The 19414-nt window shown below is 43.6% G+C and overlaps 1 protein-coding gene across 2 annotated transcripts in view; it reads left to right on the top strand.

Annotated features, from left to right (window-relative positions):
* LOC141106512 (uncharacterized) overlaps positions 1-14355 on the top strand; it is a 58255-nt gene extending 43900 nt beyond the window's left edge. Inside the window, exons 2-9 of one of the 2 annotated variants that reach the window (XM_073597332.1) lie at positions 3440-3549; positions 3783-3926; positions 4012-4120; positions 4851-4948; positions 5048-5156; positions 5929-6033; positions 6776-6874; positions 11305-14355. In XM_073597332.1, coding sequence (XP_073453433.1) covers positions 3457-3549; positions 3783-3926; positions 4012-4120; positions 4851-4948; positions 5048-5156; positions 5929-6033; positions 6776-6874; positions 11305-12527 — 1980 coding nt within the window. In that variant the 5' untranslated portion in view covers positions 3440-3456 and the 3' untranslated portion in view covers positions 12528-14355. The remainder of the gene's footprint in view (positions 1-3439; positions 3550-3782; positions 3927-4011; positions 4121-4850; positions 4949-5047; positions 5157-5928; positions 6034-6775; positions 6875-11304) is intronic. The other variant, XM_073597333.1, reaches the window with a different exon arrangement.
* Positions 14356-19414: the final 5059 nt, after the last annotated feature.

Below are 19414 nucleotides of genomic sequence, written 5' to 3'. Positions count from 1 at the left end.
TATTTGCTGAGAGGTATAGTGAGTATTTTGCAGACCTCACTTTTTGTCACAAAGTTTTGAAAATTGAAAAAAGAAAAAAAAAAATTTTTTTTCTTGTCTTTCTTCATTTTCAAAAACAAGTGAGAGCTGCAAAATACTCACCATGCCTCTCAGCAAATAGCTTGGGGTGTCTACTTTCCAAAATGGGGTCATTTGGGGGGGTTTGTGCCACCTGGGCATTCCATGGCCTCCGAAACTATGATAGGCAGTGAAGAGTGAAATCAAAAATTTACACCCTTAGAAATGCTGAAGGCGGTGATTGGTTTTCGGGGTCCCGTACGCGGCTAGGCTCCCAAAAAGTCCCACACATGTGGTATCCTCGTACTCAGGAGAAGCAGCTAAATGTATTTTGGGGTGCAATTCCACATATGCCCATGGCCTGTGTGAGCAATATATCATTTAGTGACAACTTTGTGCAAAAAAAAAAAAAATTGTCACTTTCCCGCAACTTGTGTCAAAATATAAAATATTCCATGGACTCAACATGCCTCTCAGCAAATAGCTTGGGGTGTCTACTTTCCAAAATGGGGTCATTTGGGGGGGGTTTGTGCCATCTGGGCATTTTATGGCCTTCAAAACTGTGATAGGTAGTGAGGAGTGAAATCAAAAATTTACGCCCTTAGAAATCCTGAAGGCGGTGATTGGTTTTCGAGGCCCCGTACGCGGCTAGGCTCCCAAAAAGTCCCACACATGTGGTATCCCCATACTCAGGAGAAGCAGCTGAATGTATTTTGGGGTGCAATTCCACATAGGCCCATGGCCTGTGTGAGCAATATATCATTTAGTGACAACTTTTTGTAAAATTTTTTTTTTTTGTCATTATTCAATCACTTGGGACAAAAAAAATAAATATTCAATGGGTTCAACATGCCTCTCAGCAATTTCCTTGGGGTGTCTACTTTCCAAAATGGGGTCATTTGGCGGGTTTTGTACTGCCCTGCCATTTTAGCACCTCAAGAAATGACATAGGCAGTCATAAACGAAAAGCTGTGTAAATTCCAGAAAATGTACCCTAGTTTGTAGACGCTATAACTTTTGCGCAAACCAATAAATATACGCTTATTGACTTTTTTTTTACCGAAGACATGTGGCCGAATACATTTTGGCCTAAATGTATGACTAAAATTGAGTTTATTGGATTTTTTTTATAACAAACAGTAGAAAATATCTTTTTTTTTTTTTCAAAATTTTCGGTCTTTTTCCGTTTTTATAGCGCAAAAAATAAAAACGGCAGAGGTGATCAAATACCATCAAAAGAAAGCTCTATTTGTGGGAAGAAAAGGACGCAAATTTTGTTTGGGTACAGCATTGCATGACCGCACCATTAGCGACGCAGTGCCAAATTGGAAAAAGTCCTCTGGTCCTTAGGCAGCATAATGGTCCGGGGCTGAAGTGGTTAATAAACCAAGCAATATTACGCTATTTTAGGAGAACATAGCGTTGGACTGTCTGAGATACCACACCAAGCTGCAAGGTAGCAGCACAAGCGCATTCTAACCTTCTTTTTGGGTAAAGAGGTCATGGCTGTTTGGTGAGCAGATATTTTACAAGAGCACTTTGGGTTTTTGATGTTTGCATGTGGTGGAGGATATCTGCACATTGATTTACCAACCACGTTTCAATTTTTTTGAACAATCACAGATGAATATGGACTTTTTTTATTTATAATACTCAGTGTTTTGCATAGTTACATTGCTGTATATTTTAGTTACCGTATGTAATTTGGCATCTGTTCACAAATTGATATATGTAGGAATATTTCTAATTAGTAGTCACAGCACCCCCCATTATCACTTCACAATTGCCCATTTGTTGCCCATGCATTGCCACAATTGCCTGTTTATTGCCAGTGTATTGTAACAATTGCCCAATTGCTGCTGGCTTATTTTAGTATATGTGGGTTTGTATAGTATTGCTGCCCCTTTTATGTCAGAATAGGATGCCATTCTTTTGCCTACATACTGTCACGTCAGTTTGTTTAGACTCAACCAAGGTTCCGTGGAACCCTAGGGTTCTTCCAGGCTAGGGGTTTCTTGAGCTGGGTCTAACTGAAATCCCATCTGATGGTGCCTGCTTAGTACTTGGCAGAGCCAGTGACAATACTGCAAGGGTGTCAGAATGGCCATTCCTGTAGGGAGGCATTCTTCCCACTTGCCACCACCAATGCAAGAGGGATTTTTCCAATGACCACCAATAGTCCAATACCCCTAGGGATTCCCCTGAAACCTGAAAATGATTTCAAGAAATCCTCTGGGGTAAAAAGGTTGAAAGGCTGGCAGCAAAGGAACACTTGCTAAAAAACTATCTACAACTCATGATACATTAGAGCAATGATCTCCACACACTGGCCCAGGGGCCAGATTTGGCCCTTTGCTTGCTTTTATCTGGCCCTTGGGGCATTATTTTATCCAATGATGCCAACAATGGGACTCACTTCCTACCAACGACACCAATGGCGTGGCACAGTTCCTCCCAATGACACCAACATTGGGACACAATTCCTGGCAATGATCCCAATAGGGCACAGCTCCTCCCAATGACACCAATGATGGGGCACAATTCCTCCCAATTACACCAGCGATGAGACTAAGTTTTTCTTACTGAGACAAAAGATGGGGCATTGTTAACTCCCACTGTTGCTGGGACATTTTCTACACACAATGGCCACAGTTTGGCCCCCCTAAAGTTTGAAGAACAGTCAACTGGCCCTTTGTTTAGTTTAAGTTTGGAGACCCCTGCATTAGTGTGGCGGTCAGTGAGAAGAATGCTCCTTACACTTGTGGTCATTGGGATGAATTACCCCCTTATAGATGGCTAAAGGGATCAGTGGTGTCAGTGGGAACTTATCTGAGAGGCAGAAATTGCACATTGCTCAAGGAACCCTTAGAAACTCTGGGGTTCCATGGAAACTTGGTTGAAAAACCCCGGTTTAGAGTATCACATGTCACTGCAGGACCCCCAGGCATCTTGGGCTCTCTATTTTCTAAAGGTTCCCAGGTTTGGGCTTTGGTGAAGCTCAATACTGATGTTAGTAGACAAGATCATGGTTTGTGTTGGGTTTAGGCCAGACCTACCTACCATTTGTAGCCACTGAGGTCTTCAGTACAGCGTGTTCTGTCACCAATTTCCATAGCTGAGATTTCATGGCAGTGTTTTAATTATATTCCCGTGTTTGGTGTTTAAGAGTGTCAAGATACCTTTTGGAAAATGTTATCATTGTTCTAGCTCTAAAGCAGGGGTAGGCAAACTTTGGCCGTCCAGCTGTTATGGAACCACAAGTCCCATGTGGCATTGCGAGAGTCACAAGCATGACTATTTTACTTTGCTTGCAATGTATGGAGGACTATTACCGACCAACCATGACCCCCTATTTATTACATATATATTGCTTTATAACCAGAGTCCAGTACTGCAGCCATGACTGATCCACAGACCATGGATGAGGAGAGGATGATGACGGAGAAGATATTAAACTTCACTCTGGAGATCATCTACCTTCTTACCGGAGAGGTGAGGATTCTGGGAGGTCACATGACATCCCTCTTATCCCTAATAATAAAACACAGACCTGACCGGAGAGGTAAGGAGGATTCTGGGAGGTCACATGACATCACTTTTATCTCTATGTATAAAACGCATATCTAACTAGAGAGATGTGATTAATTATTTGATTAAAATAAGAGTTCCAAAACTTTGTCGTGAGTTGAGTAATATTTTTAGTAATATGTTTTTATCACATATAGGATTACATAGTGGTGAAGAAGACATCTGTTGACCATACAACAACCAGACACATGATTTCTCCTCATGCTCTGATAACTGACAAAAACAACAATAGGAAGATTCTAGATGTCACATGTAAGATCACTGAGCTGCTGACGGGAGAGGTGAGCAGTCCTGGGAATTCTGGGACATTATCCATAACAGACGAGGGATGTGTTTGGATGGTGACCGTTTTATTGTTTGTTCCAGGATGTCACTGTCTGCTTCTCATCAGAGGAGGAGGTGAAGGAGTTTGAAGACAACAAGGATCTCTACAAGGACGCCATGATGGAGAACCGGCCACCCCTCACTTCACCGGGTAGGAGGAGACTTTAATTTCTTGTAAAGGAGAGAAGAGTATTGAGCAGTGGTGGTGCGTCCATTAAGGGTGCACGGGTGCCGCCCCTTCTCTCCAGCCTCCCCCCTATGACTAATGGATAGATTCATGCATGAATCTATCCATGGCCGCCGCTGTCACCCCCTATTCAGGCGTCCGGCCCCTTTTTGGACATTGAGGCACCTGAATTACAGCGGCGGGGGTGTTTTTTTTGAAGTACCTGATTCGAGCAAGAGGCTCTAATAGGCTTCGAAAAAGGTGAACTCGGAGCACAAAGCATTGTGCTCAGTCCACCCAGGTGTGTTAGAAAAGTGAATTATTATTCGCTTTTCCAACACTGAGCGGCCTAGCAGGAGGAGGGTAGGAGATGCATGGAGGACACAGGAGTTGCTGTCTGACCCGCTGCGAGGTTCCACAGCTCGCCGCCGTCACCCGCTGCCTGACCTGCAACCAAGACAGGGTAAGTGCCGGGCAGACGGCGGGGGGGGGGGGGGGGTCACAGTGGCAACTTTTGATGGGCACAGTGGATGCAATTGATGATTTTTTTTTTTTTTTTTTTTTTTTTTTCAGTTTGTTTGTGCCCCCCCCCCCCCTGAAAAAAAATTTTGAGCACCAGCCCCTACTGGTATTGGGGTTGCACAAAGATACCCACATTCTCTGACAGAAAGACATAGAAACAATGTATTCAGTCAGTGTGTGTTTTTTCCTACAGATGGATCCAGTAAGAGAAATCCCCCAGAGAGATGTCCCCGTCCTCTGTATTCCCGGGACTCCACACAGGAACATCAAGAGATCCCTCAGGAGGATCAGGTAAATGTGATTGACACTCAACAGTCTACTCTTTATTATCTGTATTGTCTGGTCATTTTAGGATTATGCAATCTGCTGTTTGTGTTCTGTGTTTTTCAGGGTAAAAACCTATTTACTATTAAAGTTGAAGTTAAAGAGGAAGTAGGAGAACCGTCTGTAAGGGATGATGACCTATGTAAGGAGGAATTTTCTCCAGAGATCAGTACAGGTGAGTAATAAAAGCTAAGAGTGCATTCACACCTAAATGTATCAGAAATGAGCTTGCGGTGACATTATTTTTAAATGCCACTCCCAAAAAAAAAATGCAAAAACTCGCTTGGCTCAATGCCAAAAAAGGTACATGAGCTACTTTGGCACCAAATGTGTTGCGTCCCTTGGGTGTGAATGCAGTCACAGTCCAGAAAAGAGTCCCAGATTCTCCTTGTCCAGTCACTAAAAGAATCTCTTCTTCTCCTCCCCCCTCCTCTGTCAGTAGACAGTAATGAGGAGACAGTATGTGCCCAGTGGGGGAGTCAGGAGCCATCAGCCTCTATTAGACTCCGGCTCTCCTCCTCACATCATGTCATTGTGTGTTACCAGCCAAGAGACGTGACCAGTCTCCCCCCACACACACTCTCTGGGGTCTCTCATACATCTCAGTACAGGGGGCTTCAAGCATATCCAAACCCAAAAACAAAATGTACTATATTGCAGCTTACAATCCTCAAAAGTGTTGGTAGCATTTGTTTTCTTTTTTAGGCATTTTTCTTACTTATTTTTGCCTGCTGATCCTGCCAGACTGTTTGTTTGTTGGAGGTTTTTGTTTTTGTTTTATATTTTCTATAACAGACAAAGCTATCCTGCAAAGGTGGCAGTTACAGGGTTGAGACAAAACATTTAACATTGACAGGGGTGCATACATCAGTCCAGCCTCTTTTAATTTAGTTAAAATATATCTCCAGTATAGGTTGCTTTATTCTTCTTCAATCATCTTTATTCAGACCTTGGAGACACCAGAGCCACTGAGGGAGATGTCAAAGATGAAGAGGGGAAAATTCTGCAAATCAAAATTGAGAAAGATGACATACCTCTAGAGACTGGCATAGGTGAGTAATAAACACTAAATTCAGAAAAGCTACTTTGGCGCCAAATGCGTTGCGTCCCTCAGGTGTGAATACTGTCTGCATCCAGAGAAGAGTCCCAGATTCTCTTTATTCAGTCACTACAACAATCTCTTCTTCTCCCCCCTCCTCTGTCAGTAGACAGTAATGGGGAGACAGTATGTGCCCAGTGGGGGAGTCAGGAGACATCAGATTCTATTAGACTCCATCTATACATCATGTCATTGTGTATTACCAGCCAAGAGACATGACCAGTCTCCCCCCCCACACACACACACACACTCTCTGGGGTCTCTCATACATCTCAGTATGAAGAGGAAGAAGAAATGGTAGCGCACCAGAGCTAAGAGGATACTTGCTGAATAAAGTCTTTATTGTCATAAGCCAGACAATCATGAAGAGGAGGAACCACAAGTAATTCAAAAGGAGGAAGAGGAGGAAATTTCTCCATATATCACCATAGGTGAGTAATTACACTTGTGTGAAACGCTTCAACTGTAACTCTGCATGATTGTCTGGCTTATGACAATAAAGACTTTATTCAGCAAGTATCATCTTAGCTCTGGTGTGCAACCATTTCCTCTTCCTCTTCATACTACAGAAGGTGGTAAACCGGGGTTTGCACCTGGAGCTGGATGCACCTGATTGCTGCCTGAAACGGTGTGTGCGTGCTTCTTGTTTTGATACATCTCAGTACAGGGGGCTTCACTCTCCTCTTTATTCACAGACACCAGAGCCACTCAGACAGAGGTCAAACATGAAGAGGAGGAACCACAAGTAATTCAAAAGGAGGAAGAGGAGGAAATTTCTCCATATATCACCATAGGTGAGTAATACACTAAACTCAGAAAAGCTACTTTGATGCCAAACGCGTTGCGTCCCTCGGGTGCGAAAACACTCTCAATCCAGAGAAGAGTCCCAGATTCTCCTTGTTCAGTCACTACAACAATCTCTTCTTCTCCCCCCTCCTCTGTCAGTAGACAGTAATGGGGAGACAGTATGTGCCCAGTGAAAAGATATATATATAATCTAAATATATAAACTTGTGCTGATGGTGAAAAAAATATATAGGCAATGTAGAGTGAATGAAGCTGCTATACACAAAGTGCTAAACACTTGGACACAATAGAGATACATAAATACAGCGCTCACAAACACAGACCCATCATATGTGAAAATAATGTTGTTTTCACATATGATGGGTCTGTGTGTTGTGAGCGCTGTATTTATGTATTTTTATTCTATTATATGCACCAGCACGACTGACCAGTCTTCTGTCCAACCCTTGTGTGACTGCTAAATTCTGCAGGACCCGGTGATGGGCCCTTCCAACAGCCAATGGGCAATGTTCACATCAGGTGGCAACATGGATGCTGCAGATGAGACCCTTCCACTAGTGAAGCAAAAAGAAGGAAGAACGTGAATCCTGAGTGTCACATGACTCGTGTTTAGGTAGGTGCTTAAAGGACTTGTAAAGGCAGAAGGTTTTTTTTATCTTAATGCATTCTATGCATTAAGATAAAAAACCTTTTGTGTGTAGCAGCCTCCCCAGCACCCCCCAAACTTGAGCTCCTTCTCTCTCCAGCGATGTCCACGATCTCCTCAGCCATCCAGTACACTCCTCCTGATTGGCTGAGACAGAGCAGCCGCGCTATTGGCTCCTGTGGCTGTCAAAGTCAGTCATACAATCAGGGGTGAGGGCAAGTCGGGGCTCCGTGTCTGAATGCATACATGGAGCTCTGTCTTGGCTTGGGTGACCCCCTGTAGCAAGCTGCTGGCTGAGGTGCACTCAAAGGAGGGAGGGACTAGGAGCAGCAAAGAGGGACCCGAGAAGAGGAGGATTGGGGCTGCTCTGTGCAAAACCACACAGAGGAGGTAATTATGGCATGTTTGTTATTTGTAAAGGCTTGTTTTTTTTTTTTCTCATTGAAAATGTGCTTTAAAATGTTATAATTAACAATTAGCACTTTGTCAGCAACCACACAGAAAACGATAAACATTTTTCTTTTTCTGTGTGGTTGCCGACAAAGTCGCATTAGAGGTATAAAAGTTTAGTGTTGATATAACAAGGACAGCGACAATCAATACCTACATTTTGAAGGGTGGAACAATTTTTCGGTAAAATGCTATAATCAACTGCTTCCCAACCGCACTATAGCCAAAAGACGGCTACAGGGCCGTTGTCTTGTTCCCGGATGGCATCTATGGACGTCCTCCAAGAACCACACCCCCATGCGCCTTCTAGGGCGCGCAGCCAGCGTGCTCTGTGACCGCTGCTCGGCATAAAGGGCCAATCTCAGCGGCCCTTTACCATGTGATCAGCTGTGCCTGATCACATGTAAACACACTTGCCAGTTATCGTCATTTCCTATCCTCACGCTGTCACTGCATAAGGAGATGAGAGCCGGTAATCGGGAATTGTGACGGGACTTTTACCCTGATAATCAGGGCACTGATCATCAGTGCCGCCTATCTATGTCCATCAGTGCAGCTTATCAGTGAAGAAGAAAAATTTACTTATTTGCAAAATTTTATAACCGAAACTAAGAAAAAATATTTTTTTTTTGTTTTTTTTAATTCTCAGTCTTTTTTGTTTAGCAAAAAATAAAAAATCCGGAGGTGATTAAATACCACCAAAAGAAAGCTCTATTTGTGTGAAAAAGAAAATGATAAAAATGTCATATGGGTACAGTGTAGTGTGACCGCGCAATTGTCATTCAAAGTGTGACAGTGCTGAAAATTGGCCGTGGCAGGAAGGGGGTAAAAGTGCCCAGTATTGAAGTGGTTAAACAGGCTTACCCATAAACTCTTTATATTCTCTCCCTTTTTTTTAAGCTTTATTTACTTTGTAAAAACTGAGATCTGACAATTGCTGCCATGCCAACTCCCCTGCCATTGAATGAAAAATTATCTATGAATGAGAAGATGGGTGGATTTATAAAAGGTCCTCCTTCTCTATTCATAAACCATTTTTTATTCATAGAAGCTATGGTGCAGCTTCTATGAAAGGAGGAGGGGGGGTGGAAAGGGCAGACCTAGTTGTCACTCTTGATGTGTGCCTATGACCGGCACATTGGCTCTAATAACCCCCACCGCACCAGAAGATTACAATGGTGGGGGGTTGAAGGGGGAAGATTTCAACAAGAGACAGCAGTGCAAGGGACATATCACATTGACAGTAGATAATGTCTCTTGTGCTGATTATTTTTAAAAGTTTTCTTCTTTTTTTGTTTACTAAACATAGGCTTTAACGCCCCTTTCACACAGGGCGGATACATTTTGACAGACTCTGCTTGCTCAGTGGGGATCGCCGCAGGTGGATGACAGCTCCGTCTCCACTCACTGTGCAGAGACTGACCTGTCGGTCCTCCTCTCTATGGGGAGAGTGGAAGAAAATGAACAGGCTGTCTGTTTTCTTCCAATCCGACCCATTGGACGGATGGCGAACGACATCCACCTCCCCATAGAGGACAAAGGGTGGCCCGAACGGGTCTGCCTGAAAAACGAACAGGCGGACCCGATCGGTCCGATCCTGTGAAAGGGGCCTTAAGCTGATCTCAAGTTTTATTGTCGCTTTAAGAGGTTCTTCTATTGTGCCCCTCAAACACAAAAATTAAGTCAACAGCTACAAATGCTGTAACTGCTGACTTTTAATAATAGGACATTTACCTGTCCAGGGGTCCAGTGCTGTCCTCACTTGGGCTGGTTCTTCGTTGGTCTTTGGGTCCCTGGCGCTGCCATCCTTACTATAGGGAGCAGGCTGTGACTCCCTCAGAGTCGCAGCTTGCTCCCTACTTTGCATATGCGAGTCGTACTGCGCCCTGTGAACGGTCCCACAGCCTACTGGGACCTGTCATCCGTCCCAAGAGGCTATGCACAGAGGTGGGCGCAACTTCCACTCGGATCACCTAGGTGTCCAAAAGTTAAAAGGGGGGGCATGGGGCGGGGGGTCGGAGGAAGCAGAAAAGCAGAACTTCCCGTTAGGGCTGAAGTTCTGCTTTAACTAGTTTGTTTGGCCCAAACAAACTCTTTCCAACACTGACAGGTGCGTCTGCTGGGTGCACTGTATAAAACTGCATGTAGCCTCAGCTACATACAATAAAAAGCACCGTGTTCTGACTGTGGAATGCAAACTTCCTATGCCGCACCATGTCAGCCATTTATAGGCAGCTTTGTATTCTCTGAATGTATTCAATGCTTTTCCTGATTCAGTGAGGTGGCGAGGCAGGCAGATGATGTCACAATCTCCATGCCCCAGCCAATCAGAGGAAGTTTTTTTACTTATTCAGAGAATACAAAGCTGCCTATGAATACCAGGGCAGTGCTCAGCCCGGCTCCATTTTATTCCGGGTATGCGATGAGATTTTTGTGTCCCACAACCGGAACATAGGGCTGTCTACTGTAGCTGGAAATCAGCTTTAAAGGCTGTGTAGGGAGGTGATGGGAGGGGTTGAGGAGCTGGGCTAGCAAAAACAGTAGTTGGACAATTCCAGTAGAGGAGAGGGCAATAACAAGCAAGGAGGGAGAGATCTGTTCTAGAGAATTGACGCCTCCTGGAATAGTCCTTCCTTCTTTTTTTTGCACGTATGAAACTACAATGCAAGTCAATAAAAAAGGCTTTATGGAAAGGAAAAATGCAGGTAAGCATTTAAGATTAAAAATTTTTTTTGTGCTTATTCCCTGCAAGGCTGGTGACAGGGTCTCTTTTTAAAAGTAAATAACACTCAGTAGTGGAAGCACCACATGTGTGGACTGAAAACTCCCATGCATAATTTGTACCTATAGGTAAACCTATAAGAAGGCCTACCTATAAGTACTGTAAATATCTCCTAAACACTCACTGTCTAGGAGATATTTACTGTACATGCAGCCATTTACATCACCTGGCGCATGCGCTCTGAAGGAATGGCCACCCAGGCCGTCCCTTCAGAGTCCTGTGCTGTAAACGGCAGCTCCCGCATGGGCGACGTCATCGCAGCTCTGGCCACTCACAAAGTCGGAGTCCACAAACCGGAAGTAAAACCGGGTGAAGATATCCTTGTCAGCAGTGACAGTTCGCCGCTGGAAGGGCTTGGTTCTAAGGTAAGTTTCACATAATGTGCTAGTATGCGATGCTTACTAGCGCATTATGGCTTTACCTTGCAGGTTAAAAAAAAAAAAAAAAAAAACAGTGGTTTTACTACCGCTTTAACTGCATCCAACTGTCCATTTCCTGCAGTTTAATTAGTTCTTACAATTTTTTTTTTTCCTTTTTAGATGTAAGACGCAAGAGAAATAACATGAGATCCCATCAAATGATCTCTCCAGATGGTGAGATAGAGGAGGATGATGTCACGTTTGATTCCTCAGATAAAAGTCACATTATCGTAAAGGTTGATCCTGCAATTCATGGCGTAAATCTGCCATCTGATCACCCTCACAATGTGGCCAATCAGGCAGCTCATGCTGGGTGTGAAACCTCCCCATGCGCTGAATGTTTAGTGGAAAGAACAGGATGTAATTTGGGCCAAAAGTCTATCGCAAGGGAGAGACCGCATTCATGTTCAAAATGCGGGAAATGTTTTTCTTGCAAGTCCTACCTAATCATGCATGAAAAAATTCACACGGGGATAAAGTCCTATTCATGTCCTGACTGCGGTAAGTGTTTTTCTTGGAGGAGGACTCTTACCATACATAAACGAGTTCACACAGGAGAGCGGCCATATTCCTGTACCGTGTGCGGGAGGTGTTTTAGACAGAAGTCAGTTCTCGACCTCCATGAACTAACTCACAGGCCGGACAAGCCGTTTTCCTGTTCCGAATGCGGAAAGCGTTTTATCCAAAGAGGACAGCTTATTGCTCACATGAGATCTCACACGGGAGAGAAGCCTTACTCATGCGAAGAGTGTGGGAAATGTTTTTTTTCAAAGTCAGGCCTTTTAAGGCACCAGAAGAGTCACACGGGGGAGAGGCCATTCTCCTGTCCAGAGTGCGGGAAGTCTTTTTCTCACAGAGCCAATCTGGTCCAACATCAAAGAGGCCACACGGGCGTCAAACCGCATCTGTGCTCTGAGTGCGGGAGAGGCTTCAAACGAAGATCGCATCTGAAGGAGCATCAGAGAGTCCACACAGGCGATCGCCCCTACGCTTGCTCCGAGTGTGGAAGAGATTTCGCAAATCGCTCAGCCTTGATTAGGCACGAGAGACTCCACACTGGTCATCGCCCGTATTCCTGCTCTGAGTGCGATAAAGGTTTTACCAACAAGTCCGACCTGGTTAAGCACGAGAGAGTCCACTCTGGCGCCCGTCCGTTTTCCTGTTCAGAGTGCGGGAGAGGTTTCGCCAGTAAATCAGCCATGGTTAGACATGTAAAGGCCCACGCCGGTGAACTTCCATATTCATGTCCTCAGTGTGAGAAACAGTTTTCCCATAAGTTCTCCCTTATGTCCCATCTTAGTTCCCACAAAGGACAAGAGGTCCCAGTTTCGGGAGGCAGCTGAGCAAGGATGTGTACACTGGTGCTTATTATGGGGCTACAGTGTTAGGACAGAAGCTGGAAAACCAATATTTCTGTTATAACTGTGGCGGATGTGCAAAGTGGGTGACTTCGCTGATTCTCATGTGGACAGTTGGCAGCAGATATATACTTTCTGCTCTGGCCAGGTGGTAGTTCTGTGGATTCAACACACAGTATTGCAAGCTAAGGAAATATCTTATTGGTTAAAACTTTTATCGTGCATATCATAACATATTTATTGTCAATGGGTGTGAAAAGTGGATGAAATGTGTATGTTGACACTGCTCACAAATTTAAGAGACTGCATATGCATACCCTCCATATTCAGTTTTACTCAGGTCTCTCCAAGCTTGTTCTGTGTGTATGAACATTAGACTGGATCTGGAACATGAATAACTGCAGTCCTCTTTCTGGAAAAGATAAGAATGGCATAGTGTCTGTTTGGTAAGCAAGATGCCTACTTTTGAAAAATGGAAGGACAATACAGCACCATGCAGGTCTGCTTTATGCTTTTCTTCTGCAGTTGTTAAAAATACTACATTGTGAAGGATTTTTGGGGGAGGGCTATTGGGAGTAGATCCTGGCAACATACAGTGCATCCAGAAACTATTCACCACGCTTCACTTTTTCCACATTTTGTTATGTTACAGCCTTATTCCAAAATTTATTAAATTCATTATTTTCTTCACAGTTCTACAAACATTACCTCATAATGACAATGTGAAAGACGTTTGTTTGAAATCTTTGCAAATGTAATAAAAGTGAAATAAAAAATCCCATGTACATAAGTATTCACAGTCTTTGCCATGACACTCAAAATTGAGCACAGGTGCATCCTTTTTCCACTGATCATCCTTGAGATGTTTCTACAACTTGATTGGAGTCCACCTGTGGTAAATTCAGTTGATTGGACATGATTTGGAAAGGCACACCTATCTATATAAGGTCCCACAGTTAAAAGTGCATGTCAGAGCACAAACCATAACGTCCAAGCAATTGTCTGTAGACCTCTGAGACAGGATTTTATTGAGGCACAAATCTGGGGAAGGGAACAGAAAAATGTCTGCAGCATTGAAGGTCCCAATGAGCACAGTGGCCACCATCATCTGTAAATGGGAGAAGTTTCTCTGTGGAGCGAGGAGAATCTTCCAGAAGAGCAACCATCTCTGCAGTACTCAGGCCTGTATGGTAGAGTGGCCAGACGGAAGCCACACCTCAGTAAAAGGCACAGGACAGCCCGCCTGGAGTTTGCCAAAACGCACCCGAAGGATTCTCAGACCTTGAGAAACAAAATTCTCTGGTCTGATGAACCAAAGATTGAACACTTTGGCCTGAATGGCAAGCGATATGTCTGGAGGAAACCAGGCACCGCTCATCACCTGGTCAATACCATCCCTACAGTGAAGCATGGTGGTGGTAGCATCATGCTGTGGGGGTGTTTTTCAGCAGCAGGAACCAGGAGACTATTCAGGATTGAGGGAAAGATGAATGCAGCAATGTACAGAGACATCCTTGATGAAAACCTGCTCTAGAGCTCTCTGGACTTCAGACAGGGACGAAAGTTCATCTTCCAACAGAACAGCGACCCTAAGCACACAACCAAGATAACAAAGGAGTGGCTATGGGAGAACTCCTGTGAACGTCCTTGAGTGGCCCAGCCAGAGCCCAGACTTGAACCCGATTGAACACCTTTTGTAACAGCATATTCAAAGACTTGAGGCTGTAATTAGTGCCAAAGGTGCTTCAACAAAGTATTGAGTAAAGGCTGTAAATACTTTTGTACATGGGATTTTTTTTTTTTTTTTATAAATTTGCAAAGATTTCAAACAAACTTCTTTCATGTGGTCATTATGGGTTATTGTTTGTAGAATTTTGAGGAAAATAATGAATTTATTCCATTTTGTAATAAAGGCTGTAACATAACAAAATGTGGAAAAAATTAAGCACTAATATTTTCCGGGTGCACTGTAATTGGTTACAGCAGTAGGTTAGCGCAGGGATTTATTCAACTGTATGGTCTGCTATACAGTGTGGTGGGCCAGCTCTGTGCCAATTTCCCAAAATGCTAGAGGCAACACACAAGGAGGTTGAGCTGAAACACATCTGACCCTAATGAGGTTTGGGTGAAATATTGACCGATCAGCAGATTTATTTGCATGCGTCCATGGTAAAGTTACCAACACTGGCAGTATAGACTTTACCAAAAGTAGACAGCATAAGAGAAGGTTGGGTGCAACCACAATCTTTATTAAAATTGGCTCTACACTTGACCAAAGGTTGGGTGCTCCCATGATCTTTATTAAAATTGGCTCTACACTTGACCAAAGGTTGGGTGCTACCATGATCTTTATTAAAATTGGCTCTACACTTGACCAAAGGTTGGGTGCTACCATGATCTTTATTAAAATTGGCTCTACAGTAAAGTTGTAGCTGAAGATATACTAAGAGGCCAATCGTTTTAAGACACCTGAAAATTACACCTATATTAGTCGTTTGTGACTATAACAGCCTTCACTGTTCTGGGAAGACTTTCCACAAGATTTTTGAGTGTCTATATGGAAGTTCGGTAGGGCTGAGGTCAAGACTCTGTGTGGGTTCCTCAATACCATACTGAAAAAATCATGTCTTTATTGAGGTTCACCAATGGCCACAGTTGTCTATAATGACTCTGTATGCAAATGGTTGTCAATATGGATTGCATGGTTGTGTGCTTGATTTTGAAATGGGATGACCAGCAAGCTTATTTGGATGTGAAGGGCAGGTTTCTCACACATTTTGTCCACGTATCGGAGCTCTGGAATCACCCACCTAGTTGGGTATAGAACCATTGGTTTGAATGGAAACCATTTCTTCTGAATTGATCCAAGCCTATGGTGCTATTTAGAGGCCGTATGCTGCTGAATTCAGCCCTTGCTATATTTAACATATATATTATGTAAGAAGGTCTCTGCCCTGTGACACCTGGGCTAAGGGCTGTTCAGTTTTAGCACTGCTCGCTGGTCCGCTTAAAGGATATGCAGTACTTCTCTGCAATATATGCATATTTCCCCATGTTACAGTATCTCAAAGTGAGTACACCCCTCACATTTTTTTAAAATATTTTATTATATCTTTTCATGTGACAACACTGAAGAAATGACACTTTGCTACAATGTAAAGTAGTGAGTGTACAGCTTGTATAACAGTGTAAATTTGCTGTCCCCTCAAAATAGCTCAACACACAGCCATTAATGTCTAAACCGCTGGCAACAACAGTGGGTATACTCCTAAGTGAAAATGTCCAAATTGGGCCCAAAGTGTCAATATTTTGTTTGGCCACCATTATTTTCCAGCACTGCCTTAACCCTCTTGGGCATGGAGTTCCCCAGCGCTTCACAAGTTGCCACTGGAGTCCTCTTCCACTCCTTCTTGACGACATCACGGAGCTGGTGGAAGTTAGAGACCTTGCACTCCCCCACCTTCCATTTAAGGATGGCCCACAGATGCTCAATAGGGTTTAGGTCTGGAGACACGCTTGGCCAGTCCATCACCTTTACCCTCAAGGCAGTGGTCGTCTTGGAGGTGTGTTTGGGGTCGTTATAATGTTGAAATACTGCCCTGTGACCCGGTCTCCAAAGGGAGGGGATCATGCTCCTCTTCAGTATGTCACAGTACCTGTTGGCATTCATGGTTCCCTCAATGAATTGTAGCTCCCCAGTGCCGGCAGCACTCATGCAGCCCCAGACCATGACACTCCCACCACCATGCTTGACTGTAGGCAAGACACACTTGTCTTTGTACTCCTCACCTGGTTGCCGCCACACGTGCTTGACACCATCTGAACCAAATAAATTTATCTTGGTCTCATCGGACCACCGTACATGGTTGCAGTAGTCCATGTCCTTAGTCTGCTTGTCCTCAGCAAACTGTTTGTTGTACATCATCTTTAGAAGAGGCTTCCTTCTGAGATGACAGACATGCAGACCAATTTGATGCAGCAGGCAGATGGTCTAAGCACTGACAGGCTGACCCCCCCCCCCCCCCCCACCCCTTTAACCTCTGCAGCAATGCTGGCAGCACTCATACATCTATTTGCTAAAGACAACCCTTGGATATGACGCTGAGCATGTGCACTCAACTCCTTTGGTCGACCATGGTGAGGCCTGTTCTGAGTGGAACCTGCCCTGTTAAACTGTTGTATGGTCTTGGCCACCGTGCTGCAGCTCGGTTTCAGGGTCTTGGCAATCTTCTTATAGCCTAGGCCATCTTTATGTAGAGCAACAATCCTTTTTTTCAGATCCTCAGATAGTTCTTTGCCATGAGGTGCCATGTTGGACTTCCAGTGACCAGTATGAGAGAGTGAGAGTGATAACAAATTTAACATACCTGCTCCCCATTCACACCTGAGCCCTTGTAATACTAATGAGTCACATGACACTGGGGAGGGAAAATGGCTAATTAGGCCCAATTTTTCACTTAGGGGTGTACTCACTTTTGTTGACAGCGGTTTAGACATTAATGGCTGTGTGTTGAGTTATTTTGAGGGGACAGCAAATTTACACTGTTATACAAGCTGTGCACTCACTACTTTACATTGTAGCAAAGTGTCATTTCTTCAGTGTTGTCATATGAAAAGATATAATAAAATATTTACAAAAATGTGAGGGGCATACTCACTTTTGTGAGATACTGTATATCTCTCCAAAGACCCTGCAAGTACAGAAAATCCTGTTGTTCTGCCAGAGATGCACTCGGCTCCTAAATGACTGTTTAGGGCTTAGTAGTGTCAGCTCTGCCCAGTTGTCTTTTACTTAAAGTGGTTATAAACCCTTACAATACACTTTTAACTACAGGTAAGCCTAGATTAAGGCTTACCTGTAGGTGCTGTAAATATCTCCTAAACCTATATGGTTTAGGAGATATTTACAATTCCCCGTACAAGGATTTCTTCTGCGCATGCGCCGACCTATTCAGCGCATGCGCACTTTAGAAATCTCACGCTGTGCTGTTCCAATGGGCGGTGGAGCACGCGCTGGAATGACGTCACGCGACTCTGGCCAGTCACAGAGCCGGAGTCCGTGACCCCAGAAGGAAGATGGACGCTTCCAGCCGGCGAGGAAATCGGGGACATCGCAGGCTCCTGTGTCAGGTAAGTGACACATAATGGGCTACTATGCGATGCATGGTAGCCCATTATGCTTTACCTTTACAGGGAAACAAAGAGGAAGTAAACCCATGAGGGTTTACTTCCTCTTTAACTATCAACCTAATCGCTCCCATTCTCATCTCCACAGCATGAACAATATATCTCAACCTTTTTAACACATAGGAACCCTTGAAATAGATTTCCAGTCTCAGAGAGTCCCTACTAAAAGTTAATATATCTACAACTCATGATACATTAGTGTGCTGATCAGTGGGAAGAATGCACCTTATACTTGTGGTCATTGAATTACCCCTTTTAAAGATATCTAAAATGATCAATGGTGTCAGTGGGAAGTTATCAGAGAGGCCGAAATTACTCATTGGTCAAGGAACCCCTAACAACCTCCTGGAGGAACCCTGGTTGAGAAACCCTGTTCTAGTCTAAGATGAGACCTTGGATGGACAATTAGACTCCTTGTGATAACACAGGACAGTCCCAAATTTCTGACATGATCAACAGGTAATTTTTCCATTGAACACATATAACAAAGACTTTTAATGCAAGATTTAACTCGCCAAACAGTAGTAGCTAGCAATTTAATGCAATATTTAATGCGCCAAAAGATAGCAATTAACTAAGACGATTGCTGACTACCCTTCCCTAGTGACTATGGCAGTGGCCACACTACTGTCTCTATCAGATTGTATAATGACTTCTGTAAATAGCTTCTTTGCACTTTGAGTTTGCCACCAGCTCAGGCTGAGCTTTTCTTGTCAAGGAGTTTAGTAAATCTGCTGGTATCTTTTACGGCTTCTGATCACTATGAACATGCAAAAAGTATCAGATTAATGCAGCCTAAGACCATCCCATATAAGTATTCAGACTGTGGTCAGTAGGTTGCCTTGATCCTCTTGTCCGTTTTATTGTAAGCAAAATCTGCCTAAATTTGCTATAAAGTGTCAGCATGGCAGAATATCCTGCTTCCCCAACGATCGTTAAGATTGGCTCTACACTTAACCAATTTTCTAGCAATTTTTGCCAGCTTTGAATGGCAAAAATGATGGAGCAGTCTACAGTGACCCCCCCCATAGGTTTCTTCTGATCCTTTAGTTAATTTGTGAAGTTGAAAGCTAGTTCTGATTGCGAAAACATAGTACCATGTGTATAGCCAGAGTAGTGCCTCATTGCTGCTTTTCATTATGTTTATAATACATTTTTCGATTAACTTTCTTTGTTTCCGTATTGAATAATAAAGATTTGATCATTGAAATCCTTGTTTGAAAGTAATTAAAGATTCATTTGGAAGTGTCAAACTTTAGTCCTGTGTTATTCCTGGAACAAACATTCTTCTGCATGCTGGAGGCCCATCTCTGACAATTGTGTTTATTTTCTGTAGACCTCTTTAGCGATTGTACAAAATGTGTGAACAAGTAGATAAAGATCCCCCTCCCCTCAAAAGATCAGAAGCACAATATCTCAATGCGAGACTTACACTATGGAGTTAGAGTAGAGTAAGTAAACCAAGTGTTTACAAAAGGCAAAAAGACAAGGGGGTTGTTAACAAGACAGCTTCACATAATAACAGGTCTATCAGTATCAAAGTAAGAGGGGTGCTCCTCACGATAGGCATTGGTGGCCTAAGTCAGGTGAGGAGAAGGGGTCCAAATACCACCATTCAGACCTGGGAGCAGAAATAGGAGCCTCAAATGTATTGTACAACAAGCCAAAAGAAGTAGAGAGGAAAG

Source organism: Aquarana catesbeiana, linkage group LG08, assembly GCF_042186555.1.
Source record: "Aquarana catesbeiana isolate 2022-GZ linkage group LG08, ASM4218655v1, whole genome shotgun sequence".
NCBI lineage: Eukaryota > Metazoa > Chordata > Amphibia > Anura > Ranidae > Aquarana > Aquarana catesbeiana.
Note: the sequence above shows the minus strand (reverse complement) of the source record. Positions and strands in the feature narration are given on the sequence as shown.